At 35.6% G+C, this 12,090-nt stretch overlaps 2 protein-coding genes across 3 annotated transcripts; one reads left to right on the top strand and one right to left on the bottom strand.

The window, feature by feature from the left end:
• Window positions 1–205: 205 nt before the first annotated feature.
• LOC125868294 (transcription factor MYB124-like) lies at window positions 206–5,458 on the top strand. 2 transcript variants are annotated; one of them, XM_049548936.1, is made up of 12 exons: window positions 206–797; window positions 1,019–1,065; window positions 1,186–1,242; window positions 1,349–1,421; window positions 1,625–1,680; window positions 1,761–1,940; window positions 2,024–2,193; window positions 2,278–2,423; window positions 2,801–2,943; window positions 3,020–3,240; window positions 3,344–3,498; window positions 4,697–5,458. In XM_049548936.1, exons 1-12 carry the CDS (start codon window positions 690–692, stop codon window positions 4,805–4,807), a joined length of 1,467 nt encoding a protein of 488 aa, XP_049404893.1. In that variant the 5' UTR covers window positions 206–689; the 3' UTR covers window positions 4,808–5,458. The 2 variants fall into 2 exon arrangements, with proteins under 2 accessions (XP_049404893.1, XP_049404892.1); XM_049548935.1 differs by having other exon boundaries at window positions 2,275–2,423.
• Window positions 5,459–6,244: 786 nt separating this feature from the next.
• LOC125868297 (UDP-galactose/UDP-glucose transporter 3-like) lies at window positions 6,245–11,607 on the bottom strand. Its single transcript, XM_049548938.1, has 7 exons — window positions 11,351–11,607; window positions 10,705–10,802; window positions 10,485–10,615; window positions 10,154–10,184; window positions 8,267–8,370; window positions 7,995–8,116; window positions 6,245–6,916 (listed from the first exon to the last, which is right to left on the bottom strand). The coding sequence occupies exons 1-7, from the start codon at window positions 11,452–11,454 to the stop codon at window positions 6,508–6,510; spliced, it is 999 nt and encodes a 332-aa protein (XP_049404895.1). The 5' UTR covers window positions 11,455–11,607; the 3' UTR covers window positions 6,245–6,507.
• Window positions 11,608–12,090: the final 483 nt, after the last annotated feature.

The raw sequence follows: 12,090 nt of genomic DNA, 5'->3' as shown, positions 1-12,090 counted from the left end.
GAATTCAGTGTTATTTTTCAAACTTGCCTAACAATACCCCGCGCCCAAAAGCAAAGAATCCGTTGATTATTTTAACTATCTCTCAATTTCCATTTCTATTATACCCTACACACAAACACTATTTCAATCACACAAACAAAGCCCCCACTTTTTGTTTGAGCAAAAAATTATGTTCTTTTGAACACTCCACCCCCCACCCCCTTCACCCCCCTTTCTTGTTTTTTGCTCTATATCATACAAGATTACCATAAAAATACAATCTTTAAGGTTTTACATACCTTTAGATCTACGTTTAGTATACCCCCAAGAATCAAGATTGTTTTTATTTTTTCATTTTTCACAAATCTCGAGGCAATTTTTTTTTTTTGGGTCCAATGGTAATAAAGAATCTTAATTCGGATTCCATGGGTGTTGTTTGAACTTTCTTGGGGCAAAAAAGGTGGAGTCTTGGGGGTTAAAAGTCAGAATCCTATGCAAAAAAAAAAATTGTATTTTGGTTGTAAGGTGTTTTGTTCAATTCTTGAATAAGGAAAAGGATTAGTGTGTAGTGTTGAACAGTTTTTGCTTTTTGTGAAAATTGTAAAATACCCTTTTGGTTCTTTTTATATATATAGCATTCACCCAAAAGGGTGTTTTTTTTTTTTTTACTATAGCATGCTTGTGTTGAGGGAGCAGAGAAGGAGGAAAATATGCAGAGTGCTATGAAGAAAAGGGTAACTACTAATTCTAGTAGTAATGGAAATAGTGCTGAAGCTGCTAAACCTAAAGAAAGACATATTGTTTCTTGGTCTCAAGAGGTGTGTGTATGTGTGTGTGTGTGATTATTGGGTTTTTGTTTGTGTTTTTGAGTTTACTGTATTGGGATTTTTTCAAGAAATGATTTTTATGTCTGTTTTTTTATGTTTTTGAGTTGTTGGATTGATTGGATTTTTTGAGATGTAATGGATTTGTTTGAATTGTTGTATTGATTGGAAATTTGAAATTTGATGGATTTGTTTTGTGTTGTGTTGTGTTGCAGGAGGATGATATACTAAGAGAACAAATTCGAATCCATGGAACAGACAAGTATAGTTTTAATCTGTTTGGTTTTTGATTCAATGTTTTTCATGAATACTTTGTTGTTAAAGTATGATTAGAATCAATGGATTATGTGATATATGATTTGAAATTCAAAATTTTCTGTAGTTGGACGATCATCGCATCGAAGTTCAAGGATAAAACAACAAGGCAATGTAGAAGAAGGTTAGTAAAGATGAGTTCTTGATAAAGACTCTCACTTTGTATTCTTTTAATCTACTTTTTGTTTTTTTATGAAAAAGATTATATTTTTGGTTGGTGTTATCTGCAGATGGTTCACTTATTTGAACTCTGATTTCAAGAAAGGAGGGTGGTCACCTGAAGAAGATATGCTTTTATGTGAGGTGAAATGATGCTTTCTTGATTGCTTCTTCATTTTATCTCTCCCCATCACTGTCACTTGTTTTAAGCATTTTTGGGCTTAAGTTTGGTTGATGTTAGTAGACGATATAGAACATGTAAAGATTGTTGCTATTTTCAGTTTTTATGTTTTAACGAGAAATAATGTTGTGATTGAAATCTGATAAAGAAAATATAATGTTTGCAGGCTCAAAAGATTTTTGGTAATAGATGGACTGAAATTGCCAAGGTGGTCTCAGGCAGGTAATTAGCTTTTTGTTTTGCTTTTCAGTATTTTGTTATGACAGATTCAAGTTATCAGCTGATATTTCGAAAAACTGCAGGACGGATAATGCTGTGAAGAATCGGTTCACTACACTCTGCAAAAAGAGAGCAAAGCATGAAGCTTTGGCTAAAGAAAACAGCAATTCATTCATTAACCTGAATAACAAGAGGGTTATATTTCCAGATGGTATCAATGTTGACAACATAGCTGAAGCTGCTGCTCCTATTAAAAAGCTGAGGTAAAAATGAATACAGCAAGATTTAACTATGGTTTAAAGAAATGGAGTTTCTAATTTTAACACTATATATTGTTTTGATGTAGGCGGAGCGACATTTCAGATGTCCTTCAAATTGGTAACAGCAGAGAAAAATCTGATGGTGATTGTGGAACCACTGCACATCCATTACTAAGACATCCATTTGCAGTACTAGCTCAAAACCTGCATAACGCTGGGGAAGGTTTGGTATCTCATCAGACGACAACTGAAAATGGTAAATAATCTTGAAAAGTAAGAACAGTATATCGTTGACTAGTAAAAAGAACTGTCTGATCACTATTTTTGGATTTTTAAGCAGCTAGTGACAACAAAACCCAAGGAACATTCCTTAAACAAGATGATCCAAAGAAACAGGCTTTGATGCAACAAGCAGAGCTGCTAAGCTCACTGGCAATGAAAGTTAATACAGAAAATACAGATCAAAGCCTTGAAAGTGCTTGGAAGGTGAGTCTAAAGCTGTGTTTCTTGCTATTCTAGTCCACGCCGTTCAGAATAATTTCTTTAAAACTATTTAGTTCATTTCTAGGTAAGCAGTTGTTAGAAGTAGTGTCTCATGACTTGAACCTTGTTTCTACATGACCTGATTAACTCAATCAGGACAACTAATGAACCGTCTACTCTTGTTTAATGATTCATTCCTTTGGGAAAAAATGGAAGATCCATTATTTAACTCGTTGACAACATAAGAAAGATAAAGACTGCTTGAGCTGCTAATGCTAAGTTTCTTCAAACGTCCAGCTTGGTTTTGTGTTTCATAGTTCAAGAAACTAGTCTGCACCGAATGTGCAGAAACTCTAATGGAGAAGTGTGAATTTGTGCAGATACTCCAAGATTTTCTTCAACAAACAAAGGATGGTGATACACTCAAGTTCCAGCTCCCTGAGATGAATTTTGAACCTGATGATTATAAGAACCTGATAGCAGATTCAAGAAGCAGTAATGAAGGCAGTCGACCATCTTGGAGGTATTGACCACACAAGTTCAGTTTTAATGATACCCAGCTTATCCCATGCCACTGTGTCTAAAATGTCGATGTGCAGGCAACCTGCTTTATCTGAAGATTCTGCTGGCAGCTCTGAGTATAGTACGGGATCAACTCTGCTATGCCATGCACTGGCTGATAAAACAGAAGAAAGTCAAGCTGAGGTGTGTGCACAGCATCAGGATATTGAATCTGAATTACGAACTTCTCAGATGAGTGATCAAGCTGGGCTTCATGAATTAGAAAATGGAACCTCCTGCCATATATCAACCACTCGAGGTACACTCATAATTTGGGGGAAAGACTTCAACGATGTTTCTTTTAGTTCTACATCCATAGGAGTTGCTTTAGACTGATACTAGTGGTGATTGTATTATCACAGATACTTTGCCAGTTTGTGATGAAGAAAAAGCGAATAATGGACCAGCTACAGCTGAATGTGAATTTCTGAATACAGATTTCAGTTCTCCTCTTCAAGTTACTCCACTGTTCAGATCTTTAGCTGCAGAAATTCCCACTCCAAAGTTTTCAGAAAGTGTAAGCATTCTATGCCTTGTAATATTAAACTGAATTACGGTAAAAAAATGTATATCAAAAGCAGCTTCGCTAAAAAATGCATTGAACTAATGGATCAAATTGGACTTTTTGTGCATGCTAAGTCCATCAAAAGAACTGATACCATTTTCTTAATTGAGATATTAGGAGAGATTTTACAGGGGATTGGAGCAGCAACAGACGTTGCTACAGATTTTATCTGTTCTGCAATGTTTCTTATTGAAGCTGTGCTTACCTGCCTTTTGCACTAAGAAAGTAGCATAATTAGGCTTTTGAGGTCAACAAGTGTGAATATATTCCAACTAAGTATTTACCATAGTGAACGATAGACAAATTGATTCAACTGAAAACAAGAGTTTTACCTCAGTCGATATCAAAAAGTTCAAGAGAAAGTGTGTTGTTTTCTTTTGTTTTTGTTCTTTCCTTTTAGTCTCCTTAACACAAAGTTTTTTCTAGAGTGCTTTGTTCCATGTTTCCTTCTCTATAAAAAAGAAATGAATAACTTATAAATATGTTATCGTATATTAGTGCTGTCAGCAAAGAACTATGCATCTGTTGTCAGCTCTAATATATTGAGCACTAAAAACGAAGAAGGAAAAGGACTTAATATGTATATATTATATATGACAGGCAACCCCCAAAATCTTTGAGTAAAGTGACGTTGTACTGGTATTTCGACATAATGCAATTATCTGATTTACTGGCCTCCCAGATCTTTGCCAGAAGGCAACTTCATAGATATATGTCAATTCCGGCTTGTGTTATGTACTAAAAGGCCGAAATAAAGGAAATTAGGTTTTGGAGGTTACTGATTGTCTTTTATGTATTGATTTACAACTGTTACATATACTAATTGTTGCCCACAGTTGCTAAAGCAATCTATGATGCTCGGACTTTTCAAAGATTTAACCCCTATAAGATTTAATTTCTTCGTCATATACTTAGAACACAAGTCCGAAGATACCTTTTATCCATTGGATTAAGGTTACATTCTTTCCTGATTTTTTGGAAATCCAGAAACTATTTGAAGCTTGGTTTAGTGATCATGGTTTTTACATTGACTTGTCTATTTCATATAAATTGTGATTCATAATTTCATGTGGTTTCTCTTTGACGTTAACTATTTCATGTATAGTGCGAAGCAAGACTGAAATTAACTTTTTCTTAACTGTTTTTTCAGGAGAGGCAGTTCCTATGGAAAACACTTGGAGTGGAGTCCACATCCATGCATCCAGGCACAAATCTTTCACAACCTCCATCGTGCAAACGAGCCCTCCTCAACAGTCTATAACCAACTTTACTGATCAAACCTTACAAAGATTCTGCAGGGAGCAGTATCACCATAACTTTGATCAACAGTTCTTATATGTAGTTTACTCAATTTTTGGAGTTCTTTTTGTTTGGATTGCAGTCTCTATGACCTATGTTTTTTTCAAGAGGCCTTGGAAGATCTGGTCTGCACACTAGAATGCAACGGAGGCATTCTAGCTTTTTCTCTGGAGATCTGACAGATGATCTGCATCCTTTTTTGGAGTTTCCAACCTTATACTCACCAGTATCTAGTGTGTTTTTTTAATTGTTTCTCATTCTTTGGTGTGTTGTTATGGAACTCAAATGGGGGTATTTGATGTTCCATAAGTTTTCGGCTTTTAATTAGCCAGTTGTACAGAACAAACATTGTACTTACAAATTGGCACCTCGCCAAAGTTCATAGAGAATATTGATAAGACAGAAAAAAAGAGAAAAGAAATCATAGGGAGAGGTAGGAGGATCAACAAGTCAGAATTGGCCTCCTACCTAAGTTTCTTTTCATATATTTTGTGTGTAGATGTTATATAATAAGTCTCTAGGCTGTTCAGAGCTTTTCTCTTTGCCTGATCTACATGTAATGTAAAGCATACTTTATTTGATTTGAGAATGCAATATGGTTCGTGTGTGCGTACATTGTTCGTCTCTGCTCTACTTGTCTGATACTGTTACAGGTAATGCTGACTGCAAATGAACAGCTATATCTTTACACATAAACTTGTTATAAGCACAGAATATGAAAGAGGTACGAGTTCTTACGCGTAAAGATAAAGGCTGTTGCTTTCTCTGGCTTTATAAGTAAGAGAATTCTTCCATTCCTTCTGCTGCTGCTGCTGCTGTCTCTGTATCTGAGATTTGTAAATGGGGGTGGAATCTTGTGGGGAAGGAGGGGTCTGAGACATCTGTTGCTTATTTAAATTGGTCAGCAGTTGGTAGTAGTGGTGGGCTACTGTGATCATTACTTAAAGCAAAAAGGCAGTGGTAAAAGGGGAGGGAACCTGTACAAATTAAAGTGTGAATTCTACTGGCAGTGAGGAAAAGACTAGAATGACCTTACAATAACCAGTATCAATTATTGTTTTTGCTAACAGTGGAGGGACATAATAGTAATTGGATGTGGTCATGATGCACCAACCATGAACCAAGAAAAGTAAGGAACTTTAATATGTTGAATTACTTTTTGAGTTGGAATAAGGTGTGCTGTTGGATCTACAATGTCCCATTTTGGACATAGCCAAGAATTATACAGAACAAACATTGTACTTACAGATTGATACCTGAACAACAACACCACCATACGCAGTAAAATCCCACTGGGATCTGGAGAGAGTAGAATGTATGCATACCTTACCATTACCCCATAGAGGTAGAGAGGCTATTCCCGAAAGGTTGAGACTGGTACCTGAACGATTATCAAAAATATTGAAAAGAGAGAAGTTCTTATACGTTTTATAAAACATCAGTAATGCTATAGGTTCTGAGCTGTTTATGGTCTGAAAAATTGTTTAATATAAAACAACTACAAAAATGGGCTAACATTCTACAAATGTGCTAGTAATTCTTTTTGATTATCTTGTCCAATGATGGAAGTGTTGTCCCTCCTGGGATGCTGGAAATACAACAGGAGAAAAATGACTAAATAGTACAGAACTGTATCGTCAGATAAAAAGATTATAGTAACATTTACATGGGCTTCCTCTTCTTTGTCATCCTCTGCAACTTCCTCCACTTCAAGTAAATCTGGTAAGACAATCCGGAGAACACCATGCCGACGCTTGTCCATTGCTTTTCTGACAGTGGATTGCCACTTAACACAGAAGATACAACTATGCTCACAAACTTGCGGGTTGTAGTGATGGTTGTGTTGGTCAGAGAACCAAATCGACTAATGGTTAGGAAAATGAAGTTCTGTCCCACAGCGCCGCACAGACAGTAAAGAAGAATGTCCCATGCTGCCTCTGGATGCTCCTTACAGAACTGAACTGCCTCATAACCGCTGGCAGTTGGCCAACCAAACATGAACATCATATTGTAAATGGTACCCCATAAATTCATTCCAAACATAATATCCCAAGCAGATGTCTTAGGATACCTGAGAAAAAAATAGGAGTACTTAGTTGTTGAATACAAGTGAAAAACTGAATTTTTCATCCACAAGAATGATTTCTGAAGGTCAGAGGAAACTCCTCAAATAATTTTATTTTTTTAAAGTAATTTTAAACAATGACATTTGATATATCCTACAACACATTCAACATTATGGCCCGACAGTGAAGATATAGATCCTCAACAACCTGATAGAGGTAGATCACCCAATCACGTAGTTAGCCTGAATTTGTCTAGTGGGATTTCAGGAAATATTTGTTTCAATGGAGTTATAAAGCTAAAACCTATAACCTATCTTTGGATAATCCCTCCTGCCCAAATCTTTAAAAGCTGTACCCCTACCCTTTATTACCTTTGTGCTCCCATATACTGCCATACCTTTCTCACACCCTATTACGTTTGCACTTCCTTCTACTCCCATTCATAATAGTGTCCACGAGGTAGAATTAAGTTCCAGAATATGCAGGTGGAGAAAAGTGAGAGAACTTAAGAGCCTAAACCTCAGCTCTACAGCAGTTTTTTTGGATAAGCCGCTTTTCTTTCATCAGCTTGATCACTTTTTGTACATATCACCTTTTACCCTATTCATCTTTAAAGATTATCAGCAAATTTAGGACATTACAATTGGTGGCAAACAGCATCTTGCATTAAGTATTTGGAAGAATGGACTTATAAAAAAAAGAGTATTTGTTCACTCCATTAATACGTCCATCCCCAAAATACTCTTCAATCCAGGTTGAGAGTGGATTAGATGGTACATTTGAGAAGACACGCTAAGGTTCTCCGGTATGTAGATAGATAGAAGTTTAGTTCCAATATGGATGCTTTCACCACAGGGGTCTCAACTTGAAAAGAGAAAATACAGACCTACTGAACAACAGTCAATTCCACGATGTATAATATTTTTCCCACCATTAGTAAAAAATCATGAAGTAAGAGAACACTAATTTGCACTATTCAGTATGTGATAAGAAAAGCTACAGCATATAAAACACAAACAAAGAATTCTTCGTAAGAACATCAGGAAATGACACACAAAAATCATAGGTTAACAGGAAAACTACCTAGCTGAAATCGAATCCTGAGTAGCATTGGTAAAACCATCAAAGGTGAGGTTCAGAAAGCACAGCCCATACCCAAGTGGAGCATTTGGATGTGCCAATTTACTAATGGTTTTCGAGCTAGTCTGTAATCAAGTCAAGTACAAGAGAAAAAGTTAGGGGTAATTCACAGAAAGGACTTTGGTTTTTCCTTGAATAATTACAAAATGTCAGAGAAAAAAGGGAAAAGTAGAAAAGTTAGACATTGCATCTTAGATATTACAATAAAATGTTACCTTTGAGAGTGCAAATAGTGAAACACCACCAGCAACAAGTAGAGAGCATACATATTCTGGAATCGTGTATCTTATGCCATAAACTAGTGTTCCCATGAACATTACTGCAAGAAGCAATCAAATAACTTTTGTCAATTTTTTTTTTATCAAAAAATAAGAAAGTAAGTTTTACTGAAATAAACTTAAATGCCATTATCAAAAAGATTGACTTTAACATTCTTACTGCAGAAAAACTTCGCTCTTTAGAGGAGATAAGAAATACAGTAAGAAAGAATAAAAAGAATCTACCTAAACATCTTTTTCTTCCCTTCCGTAATAGCCTGATTCTATTCCTATCACACAGCCTCCACACAAAATCTAAGTGATACTACAGATGGTCCACAGTAATGCTAGTTTCCACCTAATCCTCAGCCCTTGGAAACTGTATCAAGGCAAACATCTTTATCCAGTTGAATTCATGTTCCTCTATAGAATGCTATAATTTCTTCTTTTTTTTTGCAGCTGCAACGGAGCTTCCTTTTTGGATGCAAGAATTCAGTTGTAAACGATAAGAGAAATATTTGTAAACCATTTTTTCAGTTTATACTTCTAAATCCTTTGTTAAATCACCTAAATCATCTCATATACCAACATCTTCCCTCTTTATATTCTTTCAATCAGAAAGTTGTCACTTCCAATGTTAAGGTTTTTGTGCAGTCTGTAGATCATGGAGAGCTAATAATAGTGAGTTGTCACAGATTCAAATGACTTAAGCAGTAATTGCTCCTAGATGGTCCAAGCTGTGAAAAAAAGTGGTGGATACCTATTCACATTTTCCAAGCTCCTAGTGGGAATCCTGCACCTTCTAGATAGCAATAGATTATAACACTTGAACAATCAAATTCTTCGATTTTGATATTGAGGCATAGTTTTTGTTGAAGAACAATCAAGTTCTTTTATTTTGACTAGATTCTGGAAGGACTGTTGCAATGGTTGATACAACGCTTGGGACCATGTCAAGTATTCTTATTTGGCCAAAGTATGTAATTACTTAGGACAGAATTAGGCCTTCAGCCTGTGTGCAGTTTTCATAACTTCTCGTACAAGTCCATGTAATGTATTCAAGGATGTGTTATTAGACCATCAAAAGATTGAAATGCTTCTCTTTTTTCTTTTCCTTTCTTTTGGACATATAATGTATTCAAGGCTGGTTCTTTTAAGTAATGGTTTCCATCACATTTTGTTTCAGTCTATATTCTACCATGTGTGCTTTCCTCTTTGTTTCAGTAAAAGCCCTTTTCACGGAAAATTTGTTCTGACTACATCATAGAGATGCTAGACACACCAATACCACTCTTCTCTTTGCCCTTATATCTTATATGCCTCACAATCGAGTATAAATATCTAAATATCACTTCTAGCAAATCCAGTATTCAAGATTGTTGCATTCCGTTATGTCATTCTATATGTTCAGCTTTGACCCACTAATCACATATACTCTATTCTGAAATGTTTTTTTATATTCACCCTCTCGTTAAGAGTTAGTTCCCTCTCTAAGTATAGGACATAACATGATAACACCTGCTCAAGTACAAAACTATAAGGGCACAGAAGCTGAATACCAGAGACGTAGAACAATTGAAAGGTCACCATGTTCACTGGATCTACTTTCTAAGGTCATGGCCTTACGATTCAGAAATTCAATAATATTAACATTTCGTTTTTTAATTTTTGAAACTCTAGAAACCCTAGAACATGGTTTTTTCAATAAATAGAATTCATATCAAGACATCTTCTATCCACCTTTTTATCTTTCCATAAATCTCAGTATTAACAATATCCACAAAAGCATACTCAAAGAAAAGAACATCAATGTAAGTGTAAAAAAATGCTTGCTTGCGGACATACCAGGAATCATTTTTGATGATTTTGCCAGGACCTGCAAGAGTAAGTAGCCTTGTTATTATGTATTCAGGAAAGAAAAGGAAACAACCATCAAGGTCTCATTTAAACATCAGTTAATCAGCCACTACTATGAATTAGAACATTAATAAAACCTCATGCATTTCTCTCCTAAAGTTACTTCAGGAAATCCTAAATGCTAGCTAGTACTATGGTTCACATTTCACAAGAAGCCACAAATCCAGAAATTTGAAGGGATTAAGCCCTTCACTGGGAACATACAAGGAAAAAAGTAGAGCAGAAATCAGATATAGAAACAATCAAGAATAGGGCATGCCTGTGCAGGATAGCTGATGTATTTTAGTGCTTCAATCCCCATTGCAGGACCAATAGTATTTGTAATACCAGCACTCCAATAACTCCACCAAGGAGCACCACCACTCTTCCCATTAGACCAAATCTTAAGCACTGCAACAAAACCCACACTCAATACTTAACCACATTGTTACTCGCGCACACATTATAACAGAGAGTCGACGAACATGCTGTATACTTACTTATAAATGACCATACCAAACAAACTACATTTTGCGCCAGATTTAGGAATGCCAAGTGTTCAAACCTCTCATTGTTAGGACCAAACCGCTTCGTTGACCTAAAACCCATACATAAACATGTTAAAATTAACCAAATAAATAAAGGAATATATGAATAGAAATGAATTCCACAACTAAGTTAACAAGAAAACACCAAAAAATTGCATCAAACTCACACAATGCAAGCACATTGTACTCAAAATTGAACCTTCTAGAGTATAAAAGAAAACAAAACCTCTAGTAATTGTTATCAATAGTCATTGAGTAACATTGTTTGAGCTCAAAGTTGAAATTCACCAATGGTACTAACAACGGAAGATCACCGAAAAATAACACTGTTTAGCTAAATGTTGCAACAATCTGAGTAAAATTTTTGGTTCCACCATTGGATATTATTAACATTTGGCAAAAGCAGGTTTCACAAATTCAATCAATTGCCAGAGAACTAAACATCAATTTAATCATAGGATAATACATAGCTAGCACAAAACATCATACATTTATTTTAAAAATAAAAAAATACAGACAAATCATAAATCATATAAGTAAACGAAGCTTCAAAAAAAAAACATTTATGAAATGAGGAAGGAGAGAAGAAATGACATACACAGTCTCTTGTAGAACGCCTTGATAAATATAAGCGGACCAGATTCCGGCAACACAGAAGGCGAGGACAAGGACACGGCGGAGACCAGCACCGTGAGCTTCCATGTGGAAATATCGTTGGAAAAGTCAGATCCCGGTAGACACGTGGACTTCAAAGGCAAATTTTCAGACGATCAAAAGCCGCCGCCGGCGAAAGAGAGAAAAATTGAAGCCGGTGATATTTTCGCGGTTTTCTCTTTATTTAACCGGCGATTTAGTTGTTGCGTGGAGATTTATATATGGCGCGTGGGATGTCTGCTACGTCTTTGATTACACGTGGAGAGTTTTAATTGGTTAAAGTGAGTTCAGAGTGGCAGCTGATTGGCTGAGTAGACGCAACATTTGACCCAACTTTAACGACCAAAGAATGGAATAGCACCGCGTTTGGAAATCTGTTTCTTTTTCTATTTTGAAATCCGACTTTTTCAAAATAGGTAGGATTTTCACTACAGAGTTCAAAATACAAAGAACTAATGCAAGGATTTTTTAAAAAAAATCAATATTTATTATATATATATATATATATATATATACATAAAATATACTCTCACGATCTCAATTTATGTGACATAATTCAAATTTTGAAAATCAAATAGTTTCAGTTTGAGCGTGAACCGGACATGAAATCTTCAATTTTTGAAATGAAATTTATATAATAAAAGAGAGAGTTGAGGGACCTAAGCTAGTAAAGCACCCTGATAA

Source organism: Solanum stenotomum, chromosome 6, assembly GCF_019186545.1.
Source record: "Solanum stenotomum isolate F172 chromosome 6, ASM1918654v1, whole genome shotgun sequence".
NCBI lineage: Eukaryota > Viridiplantae > Streptophyta > Magnoliopsida > Solanales > Solanaceae > Solanum > Solanum stenotomum.
The sequence above is the reverse complement of the archived record's forward strand: the minus strand, read 5'-3'. Positions and strand labels throughout refer to the sequence as shown.